Source organism: Mesoplodon bidens (assembly GCF_964165515.1).
Source record: "Mesoplodon bidens genome assembly, chromosome: X".
In the NCBI taxonomy this organism is placed as follows: domain Eukaryota; kingdom Metazoa; phylum Chordata; class Mammalia; order Artiodactyla; family Ziphiidae; genus Mesoplodon; species Mesoplodon bidens.
Window position 1 is genome coordinate 34590559 of NC_138163.1, and position 21491 is coordinate 34612049.

Below are 21491 nucleotides of genomic sequence, written 5' to 3' on the forward strand. Positions count from 1 at the left end.
TTTTTACAATGAGCATGAATTAATTTTACATTTTAACTTCTATAATCATAAAAAATGTTCTACATTTAAAAATCTAGTTGAGGTACTATGACTTATATACATGAAACAATTAGAGAAGAAAAAGATACGAGTAAATGGTAACATAATAAAATTTGTAGTGTTGCTTTAGTACAACACCTGCTGTTACAAAATATGGTGGCAAAGACCCTGCTCTGGGAATCTGGCAGTCTAGATTCTCATCTTGCTTCTACCACTAGGGAGATGCATCACCTTTGGCAAACCTCTTCTCCTTTCTTGGCCTCACTTTCCTCATCCACAAAATGAGGTAGTTGGACTAGAACTACTTGATCTATCTCCAATAGTCTGTGATCTATAACAGGATTTCAGGAGTTTGTTTTGCTCATCCTGACTATAAATCAGAGGATGGGAAAATGACAGGTTAATGTTGGAGGCAGTAAGTGGAAGATACCATTAACTGTGGTCCCTGAAACTCATGCTTTACTGCGTTTCCAATTCACTTGCTGCGAATTTATTCTTCCTCTCTGCCACCTATTTTAAAAAGACAGGACTGACATTATTTTCATATATAACATCATTATGTAGCAGTGAAAGTTAAAAGAAGAAGGATTATGTTGGGAAGACATCTTAGAGAAGTGCCAAGAGTTAGATGGCCTGCATCATAATCTCAGCTGAGCCATTTACTGGCTGTGTGACCTTGGGCAAGTCGTTTAGCCTCTGTGTTCCTTAGTTTCCTCACCTGAGAGAAAAAAAGTCAGTGATCCCATGAGGCAACCTAGCAGTGGGCTTAGATAGGAAATGAGAAGAGAAGGTGATACAGGTGGAGCAAGGGCACCCTGGGATATGAAGGAAAAGAAAATGCTTTTGGTCATCACCCAGGTTTGGGCCTGCTGGAGACAGCATGCTGGTAGATCAGGCCAGCATACAGAGGAGAGGGCAAGAAAAAGACTGCCTTGCCTAGTGGTCCTCAGCAGGATCCTTACTAGTGAGTCTGTGCTTATGGAGCAGAGCATTTAACCTCTGCTCTGGAGAGAATAGAGACTGAAATGCTGGAAAATCACATTAGCAAAATTTCTCTTTTAACCTTTTGCATATCTCCTTCCTATGCTATTTTTGGTCTGACTTAGGCAAGCAATATCAAAAGAAGAAAATCCATCCACTCAAATTGATATGCTCTAAACTACCATCTGTATATCATCCTTAATTAAAAGAACTAAGAAAAATCATGGCTGGGAGAGCTCAACTGGCCTCACATGTTTCCTTGTCTAAGTGAAGATTCCAGGATCCACTGTTTCACTCTCCCGCTTTCAAACACAGCAAAATAGACTTTACATTTGAAAAAAAAGGTTGTTCTTTCCTTCCAGCCACCAAGTGCCAAGGTTATCATATCCATGTTGCTTTATCCCAAGCCTATCTTGTTCAGATAAAAAAATTGAAGAGATCATGTCTTTCTAGACAATTTCACTCAATGACGGCAAGATTAAACATGGTGGTGTGTATTCTCTGGCTTTTTTGGGCATCAAGTCAATTGTTTCTTTCTGCTTTACTTTGCCCCAAAGCGAATCCTTTATGCCTGAGGCAGCATTGTGAGTACTCAAAGATAACCCCATCTGGCCTGGTTCCAGCTACAAATTCAGAGGGTAAAAATTAGTTTGCAGGGCTTTAGGGATGGCCATAGATGGGAAGAATCTATTGTTCAGTTTGGCTTTGATGAATTCTATTCCTTTCTTCCACTTACCAACCACCTCAGTACTCTGTGTTAATAATAGCCACCATTGATTGAACACTTACTATACGCCAGGCATCGTGGTAAATATTTTACATGCATAATCTCATTTAACCTTCACAACAACTTTATAAGGTAGTTACTATTATAATCACCTTCATTTCACAAATGAGGAAACTGAGGCTTAGAGAGGTTAAGTAATTTGCCCAAGGTCACATAGCTAGTAAGGGACAGAGCCAAGATTCAAATGCAGGCAGTCCAGTTTAGAGCCATTCCTTGCCCTCTGATTGCTCCCAAACTAAGTAGGAGAAACAGCCTTCTACTAGGCAAGGGTCAAACAGCAACACCTTGCTCCAGAGAATTAGGTGCCAAGCCCAAGGGCCAGGAGTGAGTGTATAAAGAGCTGGCCGGCTCCGGTTCTCTTTACCCAGGAGAGAGCTCAACTTTCCTCATTGTTCTCAACTTCTCCTTATATTCTACAGATCTACAGGCAGTAGAGGGAAGAACTGAGGACAGTAAGAGTTAGGACTGACAGAAACCAGGTGATCAAAGGACACTCTTAGTAACTCTTGCACAAAGTGGATCGAACTCTTGTAAGAGGCTGTGATATTTAGTCAAAGGGTGGACTAGACTCAGGGATGTGCCAGAAGTGGATTTCCATTGAGTTGTCATCATCTGAATGGCAAGACACTAAAGTGATTGTCAAACGCTAAGTGTCACCAGGAAATGGGAAGGCCCAGGGGAAGATGTATGCCATGTGTATGTGCCAGGGCAGTGCTGGCTCTAGAGGAGAATGGGCAGTGTGAAGTGCCTCAACCGTCAGCTCCCTGGGGGCTCTTGACTCCAGGACCCATGGAGAAATCTCACTAATGCCCAAGGAAATGAAGGCGCTTCCTCTGGGGAGGCCCTGAGCAGTTCCTTGTGTCCCTCCGTGGGCAGCTCCATTTCTAAGAGAAGCTCCAGGGCCTTGCTGCAGAGCCAGTCCACTGGGTGCTTGGCCCAAGTGTTTTCTCCTGAATCAACTGTCAGAGGACATGTGGATGCCACCTGAGCCTTTCAGAAGTCAGGGGGACTACTTGTGTAGTGTTGGGATACTGGATTGTCACAAAAGAACAGAAAGGATGATTTATTGTGTGATTGGCAGCAGATGGAACTAGAGATGAAGAGTTTATTTGGGAAAGAAGACTCTGTCTTCCCTTGAACCTGTAGTCCTTCAATTATACAGAAAAATGCATCTCAGAGTTTTTGGTCACAGAATATCTGAGTAGCTGTCGCTCACAAGAGGCAAACTGGGTGGGCAAATTTGGATGCATGGGTGAGAGGTGTAGGGGGTCACGGCGGTGGGCTGCTGATATGAAGGTGTGCCATGATGCCTTTCTTGGCAGAAGAAAATAATCTTGGGTTTGGGGCAGAGCTGAGAACTGTCAAAAGCCTCAGAGGGCAGCTACTCAGGAAGGAAATCTGGTCTGTAGAGTGACAAGAGATTTTACTTTTCAAATGAAACTACGTTTCTGTTTTTAGGACAGAAAGCTCAAAGGATTTTAAACTAATGATTATGTTGATAATAATAATATTCCAATATGTGCCAGGCATTACTCTAAGTACTTTATGTGGATTTGCGAACTATCTCATTTAAAACTCTCAATAACCCTATGAGGTGAGGATTATTATTATCCCCACTTTATAATTGGGAAATCAGGCACAATCAAGTTAAGTAACTTGCCCCAAGGTTCCACATCTAGTAAGTGGAAGAGCTAGGATGCAAGCAAGAATAAGCCACAACTGGGTGGAGGTACTGTCCATTGGTTTCAAGGATTCAATAGTTTCAGCACAGTCTTATAAAGGCAGAGAATAGATGAATATGATGAGAAGGTTCTAGATGTAGTAGAAGGACCTGAGGGGCTTCATTTTGGATGGTCTTTCCTCAGTAAGCAATGAAGTGAGACTGTTACTAGAAACGGAGGTGGTAGGATTTGGACAAGAGTGAATGATGGGATGTGAAAAATGGCAGCCTCCTCAGAGGTCATCCAGATGAATCTCCTCATTTTAGAAATGATAAAAACTAGAACCAGAGAACGGAGTGGCTTGTCCAAGGTCATCCAGGCAGTGTGTGGCATAGTTGAGACTGGAACCCAGATCTCCTAATTCTTGCTCCATTGCTCATTCCACTCTACCCCATACCCCTCTGCAATTTTAACTGCTTCCCAAGGCCCTAAGAAACATGGTATCTCAAATGTTATATTTTCTGTAAATGATTTTACAAGAATTCAACATAATTTGTGTGGTATATATGTGGGTTATTTGGTCTGAATCAACACCCTTGGGGTGGTCTCAGTTACCCTTATTGGGAAATACAAAGTGCAGGAGTGGTTATCTGGCATTTAATAATTCTAATCAAGAAGTGGTTCTACAAGCACTTAACATATCTTTATCTTCAATGGACACCAGAGACTTTGTTAATTAACATTAAATTTCTCATTGGTGAAATCAGTAGTGTTTAACATATGTGGGTTGGCTAGACATATGGTAGAGGTGTTCCCAAACTAGCAGAAAGAAGATATAAGGGTCTAACAAGCTCTGTAGTGTTATCCCTTGGAATGGTACCCTAGGCTTAATTTGTAAATAGTCCTGTGGGCAGCCACTAATGAGGATTCTTGGTTAGCTGCATCCTGCCACTAGGGTATTATTTTGTCTGCCTCAAGTGAACCTTTGTGCAAGGTGTTGTTGGCGCACCTAAAAGGAAAGGGAGGGCTTCCCTGGTGGCGCAGTGGTTGAGAATCTGCCTGCTAATGCAGGGGACACAGGTTCGAGCTCTGGTCTGGGAGGATCCCACATGCCGCGGAGCAACTACGCCCGTGAGCCACAGCTACTGAGCCTGCGCGTCTGGAGCCTGTGCTCCGCAGCAAGAGAGGCCGCGATAGTGAGAGGCCCGCACACAGTGATGAAGAGTGGCCCCCACTTGCCACAACTAGAGAAAGCCCTCGCACAGAAACGAAGACCCAATACAGCAAAAATAAATAAATTAATTAATAAACTCCTACCTCCAACATCTAAAAAAAAAAAAAAAAAAGGAAAGGGAGCTGGACTTGACTGAGCCTACAGGACAGGCTGTCCAATTATTTTTATGCCTGCTTGCCATTATTTTAATGAGAAAAAGAATTCTGTATGAGGTTTACTTTTACACCTGGTAGTGAGGTTATGGGGAGAAGACCTATAGCCCTCACTCTAACAATGACTGGCTATTGGTATCCAATGAAATATACCTAATGATTGCGAATGACCAGTTGGCTTAGGTCAGTTTACAACTCCAAGCAACTAACTATACATCTCTATTTTGGACCCCTGTCTAAAGTTGGTGAGCCTCTGTCCCGGGGTGTATGGGGGGCTCCTACCCTGGGTGAATGTTGACAGAGCCTTACTTGACCCAGCGGCCTCCCAGTTGTAGTCCTGGGATTTGCATGTACCAGAATCTAAGCCGTTTCCCCCATAGCACCGTCCAGAAGTACCTCTTTTGGCCTGCCGAGCACTTGCTAATGACTCTGTGCCAGCGTTCTGACCTTGCTGCAGGCCTCAGCATTGCCTGGGAGAAGATTAGAGTTGAGCTGGCACTCAACCGTGAAAGGCCACTGGATATACAGTGTATGCATGTAAGGCCAAAAGGACAAAGGAGGGAAAGTTCTGCCATATTGAGGTACCTTGATGGAACACGAAGAAGAAAAGGTCAAAATAGGATTTTTACTAAGCAGAGATTTTTCTCTTTGTTTCTTTCAGTTAATAGAGCTTCCCTCAGCCAGTAACTTAGCTGCCAGAGGGAGGTGGACAGTGTGGTGAAGAGGTCTGAAACTTGCACCTTCCACCTCCTACCACCCCAAGTCCTGTTGCGGATGTTTTGTTTGTCCCACAGTGGTTTACAACATTGCATTTGAATGTATTCAGGCAGCGACCTGGGGTCTCCAGATTGCCACAGGCCCCACCACTCCATACCTGCCCAATTTCCACATTTATGTGATCCACCTGGCCTCTGTCATCATCTGTGATTTCAGCCCCAGTTGAAATTGAGTCCAGACTCTAGAGACAGGAAGATCTCAGGTAGAACCCTGACTCCACTAATTAGCTAGCTGTGTGACCTTGAGCTAGTTGCTTATATATGTTTTGAACCACGTCTGATTCCTCTTTTATAAAATGGGGATGAGAGTACCTCCTTTCTAGCAATGTTGTGATTATTCCATGAGATAAGGCATGTACCATGCTTAGTGCAGTGTCTTCCATGTGGCATAGGTTCAGTGAATGGTAGTTATTATTTCAGCCCTACTGTAAATTTCTTGATAGCAAGGATGGCACAATGAATGCTATATAAACTGATTGCATTGCATCTATTTTTAACAAATGGGTTGGCATTTGACATGACATCTAGTTTGTAGCATGGCTAAGGACCAATCATTAGCTAACAAGCAAAGAAGGGAAGAAGCATTGTCAGAATGAAAATCATTTCCTTGTCTCTACTTACCATCTCAAAGAACATTTTTGCTTTGTTTACCTCAGAGACTGTGACTTGAGGTTAATCTCTTAGTTCTTTCAAGTCTTGAATTTCCAATCTGAGAGCCAAACTCACTAATGCTTGCATGGGCTGCTAGCACCCTCACTTACTTACAGAAGTAACGTGTGTGAAAGTGCCTGGTACAATGCCTGGTGCTTAGTGAGTGCTCAACAAATATTCAGTATGAATCCATCTATCTCTGTTTGCACTGCCAGGGCTAATTAAACTAGTGATTCCCAAATCGCGTGTGCATTAGAATCACCCACAGAGCTTGTCAAAAAGGCCTATCCTTATATTTTCTGATTTAATATATCTGGAGTGTAACCTAGGAATTCAGATGTTTAACAAGCATCTCTGGTGATTCTGCTGCAAGTGGTCTAATTCAAGAAAAACTGTTTTAAAATAACCAAATAGCCTTGGAAATAGCAATAAGGTATAAGAATATTTGAGAATCTATTACAGGTCCTGGCTGAATGTGGATGTTAGTGGCCTTTCTACCTTAAATTTACAAAGGTGTTCATCCATACAGAAACCCATACCCACATCCACGCAGTGATTCCTCTGTGGGCTGGGTCCTGCATCTCTTCCTGTCTCATCCATTACTGGTAGCCAGATCCCTTTCTGGGTAGCAGCAAGGATGAGGGCCCTGATTGCAATGAGTAATTGGCAAGGTAGATCAGTCAATCACAGATAACTGAAAGGGGACTATTTTTTATGGCAACATCTTTTAAAAGGTTAAAAAGAATCCTCACCACCCCCCCATCACAAACTGATTATACTTCTGAAAATATTCCACAGTAATTATGGGGAATCCAGAGACTGAGATCATCTGTTGCAACAAAGAACCATGCACGGAAGAGGCAGCAAGCCCACTACCATCGGAAAGTTGTGACTTGGACGGTTAAAAGCAACTAAAATCTTAGCAAATAAACTACCAGATTTTATCTATGGAGAAGATCACATGTTGCAAACCAGGTGAAGTGTGTTTGAGGGACTCTTCCTCATCTTCAAGAGTCTCCCACTGCCCCCTGAATGCCCACCATCCATCTGGCGCCCCACTCTCTTGGGTTGGTCCCTTGTTCTGGGTCACTTACCCGTCTTGCAGAACCTCCTCTGAGGATCCTACAAGGTAACAGGTGGTAATCTCATCAAAGAATTCTGGTCGGAATAGTAATGGCTGATAAGGATTGAACTCATCCCCTTCCAGAGATAGCATGCTTGCATTTTAGCGCAGGTCTTAGGTGCCGTAACACAAACAAATGAATTTGTGGAGTTTCAGACTAATGGCAGGCTGTTGGGGGGCAATATCTGGGGTAATAGGGTGCCATTTGGCAGTCCTCAAATGACACTGGGTAAGCTTTCAATGGCTACCCTGGAGCAGTCCTCAGCTCAAATATGTTAGAAAGTGACACCACTTCCCCTCCCTTCCCTCTAGCTCTCAATGAGTGCCTGGCACTGGCCTGGAAAATGGAGTCAATTTTTCAGGTTCTTAGGGAACCAGACAGAATTCGAGTTGTGTTGTGCATGTTTCTAACCCTGTTGAAGGGAAGTCAGACAGCTGAGGAGCAGATGCAACATGCCCCCTTCTGGCATGCCTTGACCCAGAGAAGCAAAGTGGAAAGGCAGTTGGAACTGCATGCCAACCGTAGCTCTCTTGGGCAGGTTGTTTCTAAAAGGGGCACTTTGGGGTGTGGCAAGAAGCCAAGATACTGTCAGCCTGGCTCATGAGCTACCTCCTCTCTCAGCCTGCCTTCCAGTCTCCATTCCAATTCCCTACGAAAAGCAGCTCTAAGTAGATGCTCTCATCAGACACCTACAGACATGGCTGAAACGAACACAGGCTGGTTAGGAGTATGACAAGGACATCGTTGAGTCAGAATGAGCCAGATGTGTCTCTTATAGAGCTTTCTTTGAAAGGCATGTGGGTAAGAGCTTGTCTGGAAGAGACTTTTTCTTTGGTAATCAGTCTCCCTGAAAAGAATGGTTTGAGTACCAGCAGTATTGGCATCACCTGGGAGCTTGCTAGAAATGCAAATTTTTGGACGCTGAAGTCCTATTGAATCAGAATCTTCATTTTAACAAGATCCTCAGGCCACTGGTGTGCACATGAAAGAAGTGCTGTTCTAGGCTGAATTGTGCCCCCGTAGGGTTTAGGGGTCATGACCAGCTGTGTTTCCTTTCCTCGCCCTTATCCTTAACCCCATGCCCCCTTCCAAATAAGGACAAATGATGGTCATGTTGAGGACAAGTGCTAAAGAAGCCAGTGGTAGTTAGGGACTGAGGAGAAGGGAAGTCCAGACAGAGGGCTGTAAACACTTACTTCTCTGACCAATGCTCAAACAGAAATCCAGAAGACAGTACAGTAAGCCCCCTACATACCAACAAGTTCCGTTCCGAGAGCACATTCACAAGTCCAATTTGTTTGTAAGTCCAACAAAGTTAGCCTAGGTACTCAACTAACATAATCGCCTATATAGTACTGTACTATAGAATAGAATACGTTTAGAATAGGTTTAGAATACTTTCGCATCTTTGAAAGTTCGCCACTTGAAGGTTCGTATGTAGGGGACTTAACTGTATTCTGCCTCTTGCCACTGGGAGGGAAGCCAGAGTGTACACTTGAGAAAAGGAGAGGGAGGGATGGAGGGAGTGGGGAGGAGACACTGCTCGGCTAGGCTTCCAAGTCCCTCCAGAGGTAGATACTGCCTCATAATCACTGCATTCTATGTGCCATCCCAGGGAAAGAAAGCTTTCAGTCTGACGCCCAGGTTCGTCACCACCTTTCTCCCCTCTTACGACTTCCTTTCCATGCCAGTGCCTCCCCTGCCAATGCCCACATAGGCACCTTCAGACTCTACAGCAGCCTCTTTTTTGGTTTGTTTTTTGGTAGTACATACAAAAAGTTTACACTTTTTAAAGAACCACTTTATTGAGGCATGATTAACATACAAAAAGCTGTATATATTTACTTCTTTAATAAAACGAATCCCTATGACCTTTGGTTGCCTCCCAAATTACCACAAAGACTTTTAAGTTCAACATGGTGAAGCTGTACCTCCCCTATGCCTTGGGTGTACTTACACCAAACCTACCGCATGCAGGGACCTTTTGACTTTGACCTATAGAGGTGTTCCCTGACCAGGGGCAGCTGATCTCTGGTTTGGGTAGAGTGAACAGCCACTCTGCACCTCATGTCCAGAAACACCCGCATTTGAGTATCTTTCCTTGCAATTGAGGCATTACGGTTCCCATAGTCCCTGGTTTTAAAGCGAACACTCCCCAGTCAGGTATATTAACCCCTTATCAGCCACTTTCAGCAAGATTCTTATATTAGATAAAAAACCATCACCCTCAGAGGAGAGTAAAGGCCCTGAAGAGGATGGACTAAGGACAGAGAGATTCTGATAGGGAAGGAGCATTAGGTCTGGAAAAGTCCAGAGCAGGAAACAGTGCCTAGGTCAGTTTATTGTGGGTGGGATACCAGAATCACAGGCCAGTTGGACACCAGCAAAAGGGCCTGGGCTGGGCAGGCAGAGCAGGAGGGGAAAATGATGGTGAGGCAAGAAGAGGACAAATTCTGTCCATGTTAACGTTTTGCCAAGTACCGACCCCTTCCGGGGACCGCTGCCCTGGCTCAAGGCTCACCCCATCCCACGCACAGGCTGAGGCTATTTGTCACTCTCTGACTGGAGCCCAGACATTTCCCCAGCAGGGAGGGACTTGCTTCTGTGTCTGCACAACTCCCACACTCCTGCTGAAAAGTGCCCGGAGCCCCCCACCTGGGGTTTGAATTGCACCCTCCTGTGGACATGTCATCTAATTAGACCCAAAGTATCAAAGCCAAGGGAACAAAGTCAAAACTTGATTTTTTTTAATGGGCCAGGTAAAGTATGCAGATAATTTCCCTGACCTTCGAGAAGGTGAAGAGTTTTCTGAAAGGTCCTTCAAGTATATTTCCTGTCTCAATCTAAGAAGTTAAAAGTTAAATCATATGAATTAGCATGTTTATCCTCCTCCCCTGAAGGTATGAATTCTACCTTCTAAAATTCTGGCCCTCTCTTAAAATCCATGCTGTCTTTTCATCCTTTAGCCAGCTGTATAAAAATGACAAATCTGTCAGCCACAAAGGAAGACTAATAACAATGCCTCAGAAGCTTCGTTTATTTTTCAATCTGTTAAAATGAAACCAGCCAATCACCTCTGACTACCCATAATAATGAAATTTAAAAATATACCAGGAGCCAAAAACATATAATAGAAACCTCAACCAGCGCCCACTATTCTCATTCAGTCTTGGCAAGTAGGGAGGGAAATGCAGAATTAAGAAAACGACCTCGGATAGAGGCAGAAGTGGGGGATGTGAGAAACTAGTCACATTTTAAGGAAAAATGTTAAATTTGCTGAGAGGAAGAAAAACTGTGGCTCATTTTGCAGTAGGCATAGATGGAGAACCAAGTAGTTTTCTTTGTTCCTTCCCCTCAGACGCTTCCTGCTGCCCCCCACCACCACCCCCCCTTAGTAGATCACCAGGAAGCCACCTTCTAGGGGAGGTGATACACTTTGCTGGAAGCTCACCTTTTACAGCCTGCTGATTGCCATCTATTTTTATGGCCCGAATGAACAGCATCACCTTCCTCCCTCCTCTCCACGTAAAAAATAGATTAAAAAAAACCATAATAAACCTTGTGAGAAGGTGACTTAAATCTTTGGCGACCTCTTCGTGCTTCAGTAGTCTAAGCCAGCTGGCCAGAGGGGCTGAGAAGTGAGCTAAGCCAGTGAGCTAATGGAAGACTGGCCAGGAGAGAGAGGGAGAGCGGCAAAGGCACAAAGATGGGGGAGTTGGCGGTGGAAGCTGGGGCTATTGACATTGGTTAGTGTGTGAAGATCTGTTTGAAGACAGGAGCCGTGATACTGTGGGTCTTCACCTTGCTTCCAAAGATCGCATGAAAAGAACAAACAAAACCCGCCAAAGAGCAGAGAATAGGATCAGGGGAGACATTTCTTTCCCAAATGGACTTAAACAGTTAAATGGATCCTGGCAGTTAGAATAATTAGATAATTTAAATTGTGACTCTGTGAGCAAGAGAGGGAAACCTGTCTCAGCTAGGTACACTTACTTGGTAGCGAAACACGCTCAGTTATAAAAGGAGCGTGCTCTCAGTTAGCAGGTATATTTCAAGTAGCTTGAAAAAAATGAATGGAATAAAAATTTGCAGCTGATGAGTTACATTTAGCCAGCAAAAGGGATTTTGCCTGGGGCTCCATTAGAGCCTGCACTCCTAAGTCCCACTCTCAGTCCCACCGTCACTATTACGCCTCCATCAACAGATTTTTACTTAAGCCAATGCGTTAAGAGCACAATTCCGTGGTGAATATAACCTTTAAGGTTACATTTGCCTTTTCCTTGCTTCTTGCAAACAGCGCGTAATCCACAAGCACATTTGTTGGCTGTAAAGGTGTACAACAGCAATTTTTGCAATGACAGTGCAGAGAGGGAATATGAGATCTGTGTGCTAATGAGCTGACACTGCAGAGGCTGGGGTGATGTAGTGTGGAGTGCACTACAAGTGCACAGCAGAAAGACACAGGAGGGGACTTCAAGGGAATCGGAGGCATTTCCTGAGGAACCAGGGGAGCAAAGCCACACCAATGGGACTCAGCAGTCCCTTGGTGTTGCCACATTCCCCAAAGCCCTACGATGATCAAACCTGGTTTTTAAAGAACAGACGTGTATACAACTTAAAACGTGTGTAACACCTCTTTTCATAAATACTGATTATGGGTGTATGGGTGCCTCTGTGTGTGTGTGTGAGTGTGTATGAATGCATGTATCCTGAAATCATACTATTCACACCATGCTTCTTTCTGGGGCTACCTAGCCAAATTGAAAAGTAAAGCAGCAAACTCAGTTAATCACTATGAAATAAGAACATGTGCTCCAAATCAGCTGAGTCTCTCCGATAAACTTCAATTCACCTCTGAGCTGAGATCCCAAATGAACCACGTTTCAAAGCCAGAGATGCTTTTATTGGCCTCTTAAGATGCGGATTGAAGCCGGAGTCTGCCTTAAGCAAACCTCTTGGGGGTTGTGCAGAAAAGAATTGGTTGCTGGTGAAGAAGAGTCTTTAAATAACTGATGCCTGGGATTCATTGCAAGGAAACTCTCTGAATACATTGGGGGAGGGGATGCAGAGGGAGAGCAGAGAGCAGGGACACATACAGAAGGCATTACCGTTTGTTTATTTTTGGCATATTTGTTTACCTGCATACCTGTGTCCTCAAAAGTGTGTGCCTGCCGCAAGACTGAGGGTGCAGGAAAGATCATGGAAAGAGACCAATTCTAGTGTTAGGGGAAGCTGAAACTAGGAGTTTTGTATGGGAAGAGGGGAAAGTTTCTTTAATTTTTGCCATTCTATTCCATATTGAAGCAGACAGGAGAGGTGGGCAAGCAGGTTTGGACTCACCTGGGGTTTTCTCAAATTCTCCCTAGGTCTCCAGGGAGGGGCAGGCCAGAGGATCCAGGGTTTTTCTTCTCTGTGCAATAGTGCAATCAATTGTAAGAATGGAACCAGGGGTCACCTGCCAGGCTCCAGCGCTGAACTAGTATTGTGTGCCGACATCTGTGATATGTGATCTTCCCTTCCATGAGAAAAAGAACTCTCAAGGCCAGGGAAAGAAATGAGATACACCTGCAGGGCTTCCCTGGCCCCGTGAAATGATTGTTTTCTGCACTCAGAGACTATCAGACGGTGGTTGGACTAGTCATCTTTCTCATACTAAGATTGTAGGCAGCAGCTGCCAGGAGACAGCTTTCAGATCTGGCCCCCATTCAATGATTGTGACATTCAGAGAGGACTGTTTCGGGGACTGGAGAAGATGACAGCTTTCCTCCTCTGTCTCCTGAGCTGTAAAGTCTGAGTGTGCAACAGGCAGCTGGGTACACATCACTGGTTTCTGGAAATCTCTCCCGTGTGAGCCAGTGTGTGCATATGTGTGTATTTGGCATAACTAAGGGCAAGGTCGCCTTTTTGTTTTGTCTTTCCTGTTGCCCAGTAAGCCACACCCCTTATGCCACACTTTCAAGCCCCCAGCCATAACCCAGCCTTATAAGCTTGTAAGATGAAATGTTGTGGACTTACGGCGGTGGCGGGCGGGGGCGATGATCAATTTCTTTTCCTTTCATGGTTGTCCCTTTATTGCCCTGAGAGGTAGGGCATTCAGGCAACTCAACACCAATACAGATGACTTAGTGCCTGTTCTCAAACCTGAGCTTTTCACATGGCAAGGATCATTTCCTGATTGCTCCTTGAGTAGCGTTCTGATGGCCCTGGGCTGGCTAGTGTCAATCTGATTTGACCATAAACAGCAAGACCAAAAACCTTGGAAATTAATCATTCCTGAGAAGTCAATTAGCACTCTTATCTCAGTCAACATCAGTGGAAAGACACTAAAGTGAGTTGAAATAAACATTATTCATTAATAATAATAATAAATCTGGGTAGTTTCATGTATTTGGTTTTAAATCTGTTCTAATTGATATTTAGGAAGCTGCCTTTGGAATTCCGCCTCTTGACAAGATCTCAGGGCTGCAGGATTAAGAGTCAGATGTGTGTTGTAAGTGTGCTGAAGAGACAGGCTGGGATTACCAAAATCAGATGCAAAGTATAGACAGACATTTTGTAACTTTCACACCTAGCTGGAGTTAATAAGCTCCTATTTTTGTCAATGTCGAAAGCCAAAGAATGTCAAATACCTCAGAACATGTTCATATAAGGATCTGTACCTTCAGCTAAAATTTTCTTAAAGCTGATAACTGTCACAATTTCTTGCACAGTAATTCACCTCCATCCCCTTGACCCAAGTCTTCAAATCCAAGGAAGCTGTGCCCTTGGAGACCCTTTCAACAGTTTTTGGAAATCACATATCCTTTGAGGCAGAAGAATTTGAAGAAAGTCATATACAAAGTTTCACCCAACCAAATATAAACATCATTTCTCCCCTGAAAGAAAATCAAAAATCAAAAATTCCCAACTACACCAGCCATTAAAGCAAAACATATTTATGCCATCCGCACCCTCATTGTTGTGAAAACTTTTCATGAAATAAGCTCAGATGAAGAATTATCAGTCTTTCTCATAAAACATTCAAGAAAAACCTGTGTCCAACAGGCTGTTAGTCATCTAGGTTCCCGTGGCTTTACTTCTCAAAATGAAATGTCCCCTTTCCACAGGAAAAATCACAGGGCACAACTAGCTGTTTCAGAAACTGCTTTGGGGGCTGATGAAATTCTTCCCTTTTGGTATTCGGTTTTCCTGCTGCAAGCCTCCGCCTTCCACCTTTTGCTCTAAGTTAAGAACTGTGTTGTCCTTAACAATGGTGGGTGGGGGGGACTTGAACAACACCAGGGGAGACAGAACAGAAGTAGCTTTCCAAAGAGTCACCTGAGCACTTTCTCCCTTCCCCTCAGTTTGCCAGGCGTTCATCACTTGTAATCAGCTTGTAGTCTTATCAGTTCCTATCAGAGCTCTCTCGGTAAGAAAGGTGATATTCTAGGACAGAAAGAGGCCAGGGAACCGAGCCTGATCTGTCCCTCAAGGTCACTTGTTTGCAGAATTTCTCATATTTGGCTCCTATATATTAAGCGATTGTCAAATGCAGCTCATTCCTACAGCCAGGTGCTAGCTTTAACAGTCAAGTAATGCACATCCTGAATTGACTCAATCAAGAGGCTTCTTTCTTTAATCTCATCTGAAGAAATTTCCCTGAACAACCATGCTATTTTTTCTCTTTTTTTTTCCCAGCCAAAGGAAAAAAAAAGGGAGGGGGTTGTGGGGGAGGGAGCGCCAGTTTAGCAGGGAGGAAAATGAAACTTTTGCATGAAACATTATTCACAACAGAGTTTTGTGTACTTGCCTTAAGTCCCTCCCTCAGCAGGATCCTCTGGAGTTGATTTATGTCACATGAAACCTGGATTGACTAGAGCCCCTAAAATGTCTACTAAGGCAATCGCCACCCCAGCACTTACGCAGACCCCAAGTCCCACAAGCAAAATGCAAATGAGGTTCCCAGGTCCCAAAAGGAGGAAAAGCAGATCTACTTACAAGCATTAGTCACAGAAAAACTATTGGAAGAATCCAAGTGATCTACGTGGTAATTCAAATGGAAGGGCTTCTCGGTGGTGTTCTGGTTGGTGTTGTATAACTGCACAGCAAAGCGGAAGGCGCTGTGCTCCTGCACCGTGTTTCTCATGAAAAGTCCACCTACAAGCAAAGGGAACCAAGATTTGGCTTGTGTCCCCCCCCAGGAGCGGTTAGAAATTGGGGAGCTACAGATAGGCGATAACCTCTCAGTGGTACCCGGGTGCCTGATCATGATTGATTTTCAACCTGTGTGTCTTTGAAGACTCTTGTGCACTCAAATTTTGGCCAAGAGAAACCTAGTTTTCCTCTAAAGAGTCAGAGGAGAGGCTGGAGAGAAGGGGGAAAGGGGAAAGAGGGAAAAGGAGGCTGCTTTGGGGTAGGATGATGGAACCAAGAGTGGGACTTGGTTCTTTCTCAGGCGGTAGCTTCCTCTCCCCTCTTCCTCCGCTACCTCCCATCTCCACAAGCTGGTTCATCTTTTCCTGGCGCAAAGGGAAAGGTTGGGAAGAATAACAATTTCATTCCCCCTGCTGCCCTATCCTGTTCCCCACAGTCCCCCGCTCCCCCATGACAGTACAGGGGCTTGGTTCTGTAATGGCAATAATTCTAACTTCTTGACTAGTAAATCCAGGGAGAAGCCGAGAGAACTCCCTCCCAGCGCCCGGGAGCCGGGCTCCAGACAGACACAGCGGCAATTCATGAATTCGTAGTCTGCGTGACTTCGCCGCTTGCTGGCTCGGCTCCTAGTCTCACCCCCGCCTCCTACCCCATCCGCCACTGACCTCGGTTGCTGCCCGGGTCTGGGGGAATCCAGGGTGGGCTTCCACCTCCCCCAGCGCTAGCCGGTCTCCCGGCACCCGGAGACGCGGGACAGGGCGCCCCGGACCGGGTTACGCGCCCTGGCGCAGCCAGACAGGCGGCATCACCCTGGGACAACTTCCAGCGGCGGCACGCACGCCATGGCAAAGTCCAGAGCAGCGAGCCGAAAAGCCGTGACTCTTTGCCCGGCTGCAGCCTCCCAGCCTCTGGCATGCCTCCCCTGCTCCGCTCAGCTCGGAAAACGCGGCAGCCCACCCCGCCAAGCCCCAGGAGATCACCTCTCTGGTTCCCGATGCTCCCCAGACCAGCCAGCTCTCTGAGGCTCAGATCCCTGAGATTCTTGCCCGATCCCCGTCCCCCGTCCCCCGTCCCTTCCCAGGCCATGCAGGACAGGGACCCGCGGCCGCAGAAGTCACGCCAGGGCAGTGGTCTCGGGTGCAAGAGAGCCCGGCCCGACCGGCGGGCTGGCTCGCGCTTACCTATGCTGATGGTGTTCGGGAATCCTCCGTGAGAATGACCCAAAAGCCCCAGGACTAAAAAGAAGACCGCCCGGAGCACGCTTTGCCCCATTTTCTTCTGCCTGGCCGTGCTACGCCTAGAACGAAGCTGACAAGAGCATAGGCGCAACTCGGGAGTCTTCAAAATAATAATAGAAAAAGAAAAAGAATTCGCCGGCTCTTTCACCCCCTCCCCTCAACTTGCTCTGCTCACTCTTCCTTTCCACCCCACACTAGTCCTCCTCCTCCACCACCTCCTCTCTTTCTCTCCCTCTCTCTCTCTCTCTCTCTCTCTCTCTCTCTCTCTCTCTCGCTCGCTTCCAGGCTCTCTCACACCCCCTCCCCGCCCCCCACCTCACTTCTGTCTTCACACCAATCTGGAAGGCGGGTTCATTGGCTGCAAGCTCGGTTCGCCAAAGCGATCTCCCTCCCTATCTCTAAGACAGAGAGAGACAGAGAGAGAGAGAGAGAATCAAAACCCCAAACCCAAAACAAAACAAAAAAGACAAAACACAGAAAAACAAACAAATCCCCCAAAGAAACAAAAGAGAGAGAGAAAGAAGAAAGGAAAGAAATTAAAAGAAAATCCGAGACTTTTCTCCCCCAGAAGATGGTGGGTCTAAAGAGGGGGAAAAAAGAAGGAAAGAGCGAAAAGGCTCAGCGGCGGTGAATCGGGCTCTTCCGATTGGGCCGGTAGGGGGATATTGATCAAAGTTGATCTGACGTGGAATTAAAGCCGCACACCGCTTAGCTCCACTGCAAACTGCAGCCGCGGACTGCAAAGCCTCAGCGCTGGCGTTTGTCAACACGGGAGATGGAATCTATAGAAATACACTAGTCCTCACGTGGGCCAGCCTTTCAAGCTACAGCCAGCTTTTTAAAGAGAAGAAGAGAGAAAAGCTGCATTGTCTGTGCGTTTGTGCGTCTGGCTTAAAGAAGGAGGGTCTCGGGGGTGGGGGTGGGCAGTGAGTGGTTACTCTGGAGTCTTTGTAGAGACTCAGAGAAGCAGTTCCCATCACAATGCGCCCGGAGATGCTGCGCATGCCCGGGCCATGCCGCTCAGTTTTTACAGCGGAGATCCGAGAGCGAGTAAAGGAGCCCTCACCCCCGCAGCTCTGGGAGGCGAGACCTCCCCGGACCCAAGCGCAGAGCCGGGCTTATGGGGGAAGGGGGAGAGGGCGGTGTCGGGCAGCGAGGGGCTGACAGCTTTGGAGGGCGTAGAGAAGTACGTGCGTGGAGGGGTTAACTAAAAGGTTAATGAAAAGGACAGTCAGTCCCAACAACGAAGGAGGAGAGAGGTGTGGGAATGAGTTGGGTTACTGGAGGGGATTGAAAGTTAAGGTTAGAGGAAACTGTTCCTGGCTGCCTTGCTCCCTTGGTCTTGCCTTTGGACATAGCAGCCTAGGCCCCTGACTGATGACCGCAGAGGCCATTAATTCCCCCCACTTCTCTTTCTTGTCTAAGGGGAGGAAAGAACCTTGGAAGTAGGCAGTGCAGCCTGGATCTCTGTTGGGGGTGATACCCTCCACAAAATCCCATGGATGAACCTCTTGGGCTGTAGACACCTCTCCCTAGCTAGCCCCTTTCTCCAGCGGTGAGAAAAAAGAAGACTCTTTATCCCCCAAGTCTTTCACACCTACCCCAGCTACTCTGGAAGAGACGGATTTTGTCCCTCCCCACACCAGCTGTTCTTTTTTTTTCATATCTTCTCCTCCTGGTCCACGTGGAAAATGGATCTTCCTGCCAGCCTACAGCAAAATGGCACACATGGGGCAGGGGATATCAAAGCAGGGGCCCAGGGCCCCAACTGGCACACTGATTACCCCAGAACTTTGGATTTGACGTGACATATGTTGGAGCCTGGAACAGATAGTTTCCAAACCCTTGGGCAACCAGAAAAATGATACTAGGCTCTTCCCAAATTTCTATCCATCCTGATAGTGTAAAATCTCTTCCTACCCCACCACCCATGGAAATCTTTTGTCTCCATTTGGATAGTCCATGGCAAAGAGTGAGCGAGAAACCTGGGAGTCACAGAAGCCTAAATTTGCAAGTGCTTGGAGTATTAGGATGGAAAGGGTAGCAGAGAGTAGGCTGGCTACCCCTTGACAAATGTGGAGTGTGAGATAGCGTGGTTCAGGAACATAGGCTTAGGAGACAGGTCCAGGTTCGAATCTATATTCCATCATATACAGGCGTTGTGTGACCTTGAGCGACTTTCTTAATCTGAACCTCTATTCAGATTTTCACCTGCAAAATGGGAATACTAATATTTCTTTCCTGATAGAATGGTTGCGGATTAAATAAGATAGTGGATGTAAATGCATCTAGGAAAAATTAATAAATGTTCATTTCCAAACTCTCTTCCCTCTTTCTCACCTTTTGAAAGTGCCCTTTTCTCCCCCAAAGTGCCTCATGCTGTCAGCCTCCCCTTTCTCCACCATCCGCCAAACCTCAGACTCTGCCACCCAATCTTTGCCAGTGTTCCACATCAGTCTTCCCACCATAGATCCTCAAGGGCCCTAGGAGACAGGAGAGAATCTGGTAGCTAAATCTTTACTAAGGCTCTAACGGCAGGCAGTGGCAATCTAATATTAAAAATGACACATTTAGAGAACCTCTACTCTGTGCCAGGCACTATGTGTTCCTCCTTTTAGATAACACAGTTGCCTTTTAATAGGAGCCTTCAATGCCTTGACCCAAAGGAATAACTCTAGTGAGGAATTTCAGTTTGATTTCAGGTGGATGGACAACATATTTTGGACGGAGGTGGGCAGTTTTCAGCACGCCTCACTTCACTCCTGAAGACATCCAGGTCCCCATCCATGCTTGGCTAATACTGAGCAGCAGTGGATGAAGAGATTTGTGGCCATCTTCAGTCATTTGGCTTGAAGAGTAACGGGGTGGGTCGGTAACGAAAGATGAGAGGAAGAAAGGCATCTCAGTGTTTCTGCACTTGAAATTCTCCATTGAATTCATCTCTGTAAAGGGAACCCATCCCTTCCATTTTCAGCCTCCCCTCTCCGCTACCTTTTTCCTCTCTTTCATCTGCTGCCACTCTTTCAACTTTTCACTGTCAGCGGCAGCTGTTGGCAGAATTGGACTAGTCCCTTCTGAGCCAGCAGGGACACAGTGGTGGACTAGGCATATTGCTGTTGGTGGAAAAGCCTGCTTAATACAAGCAAATACTTTTGCAATCGATCCCTCATCCAAGAAAGCAGTGAGATGCTATTTGAACTTCATCTCTGGTTTTCCAATGAGGAGCTAGAGACTGTACTAGCAGCATCGTAGCCACCAGCAGTTGCCAACAAAGCCCCAAATCTAGCTCTTCCTCTGTGGTTAAGTGGTACCCCTGCTCCAGTCAGGAGTATCTGCTAGTCTTAGGACCCGAGGTTTGCACTTTTAAATGAGCTCAATGATACAGTTTAAGCAGCAAGAAAATAATTTGTTGCAATTCTTATTGAGAAGTTCTGTATTCTTTCATGAGATGGTTGGTCAGGTGCAGTCACAAGAGGGGACACAGGAGAGGCATAGGGAAATGAAGCTTATTATACTCACATGTCCTAGAGAAACAGTCAAGTATACCACAAAGGGGGACCACATGGCAGGGCACCAAGGGAAGGGGCTCAACCAAGCAAGTGGGAAGATGAGAGAGAGACAGAGAGACCCAGGGGCAAGTGCCTTTATTGGGGGTCAGGATAGAGTATACAAGCAAAAGGCATGAGGGAATTTCATTGGTATATTTGATTGAGATTAGGTGACAGTCAAGGGGGAGCAAGAATGAGATCTTGTGGCAGGGGCCAGCCTTACCACACTGATGCCCCTGGTCACCTGGCAGGGTGCTCACAGCCTGTTTGTGGGGATGTTGAGGCAACAAAAAATAATAATAGTAATAATAAGTTTTAAAATTTACAACACAAAATTGAAAATAGTACTTCCCTCTTGAGGTTTCTCTTTTAGGCTTGGGATGGGACACTTGGGTAAGCAAAAAGAAACATCAGCCAGTGGAATTTGGAGACGGGGTCTATATCATACATTAAGCTCCATACTTATTAACTTGATACTTTGCAAATAAGAAAAATAATGACGAAACTCATTCTGATTCATTGGAAGGAAACTGCTCTACCCTTTAAAGTTAATGAAACCAAGATACTTTATCCTTTGCCTAATGGAATGATGATAACTTTATCACCGTTTGACTTGAAACTTTGATTTCTTCAACAAACGTTTGACCACCTGCTATGTGACAGGGTCTGCTAGGCACCAGGGATTTAAGGAAGTAAGACAGTTTCTGCTTCCAGTGAATTTCAAGTTCAAAGAGGAGCGGATGTATTCACTGGGAATGACAATCTAACATGGTAGGTGCTGTGAAAACAGTAAGCACCAGCTACCATGGCGGTATAGAGGAAGGTGTTTAAATGTCTGAAACAAAGTACTTCCCTTATCCCAGATTCAGTCCCATGCCACTAAAAGAGAAGACAGAGCAACATGATTTCTAAGGACTCTTCCTGCTCTCATGTTCTATGGTCCTATGATTCCATGAGGCAAGATTATCTCAGGATCAGAAAAATTGTCCAAACTTTAGCCTGCACTCTAATCAAGGGACTAATCTAGGTACTGCTGATTCTTTATAGTTGTCTTTTGCCCTTCCATTCCTGGATTCTTTGGGAAGAATAGAGTCCAGCTGCATGTGGAGACTCAGGTTGGGTGTGCCATCTAAGAAAGATTGGGTCCTCCATGTTACTTCTCTGTCA

General features: G+C 45.7%; 1 protein-coding gene across 1 annotated transcript in view; it reads right to left on the reverse strand.

The window, feature by feature from the left end:
* The window catches only part of GRIA3 (glutamate ionotropic receptor AMPA type subunit 3), a 287373-nt gene extending 270449 nt beyond the window's left edge, over positions 1-16924 (reverse strand). Inside the window, exons 1-2 of the mRNA XM_081221568.1 lie at positions 16720-16924; positions 15383-15541 (exon numbers count right to left, since the gene is read on the reverse strand). Coding sequence (XP_081077694.1) covers positions 15383-15541; positions 16720-16810 — 250 coding nt within the window. The 5' untranslated portion in view covers positions 16811-16924. The remainder of the gene's footprint in view (positions 1-15382; positions 15542-16719) is intronic.
* Between the last annotated feature and the right edge of the window lie 4567 nt (positions 16925-21491).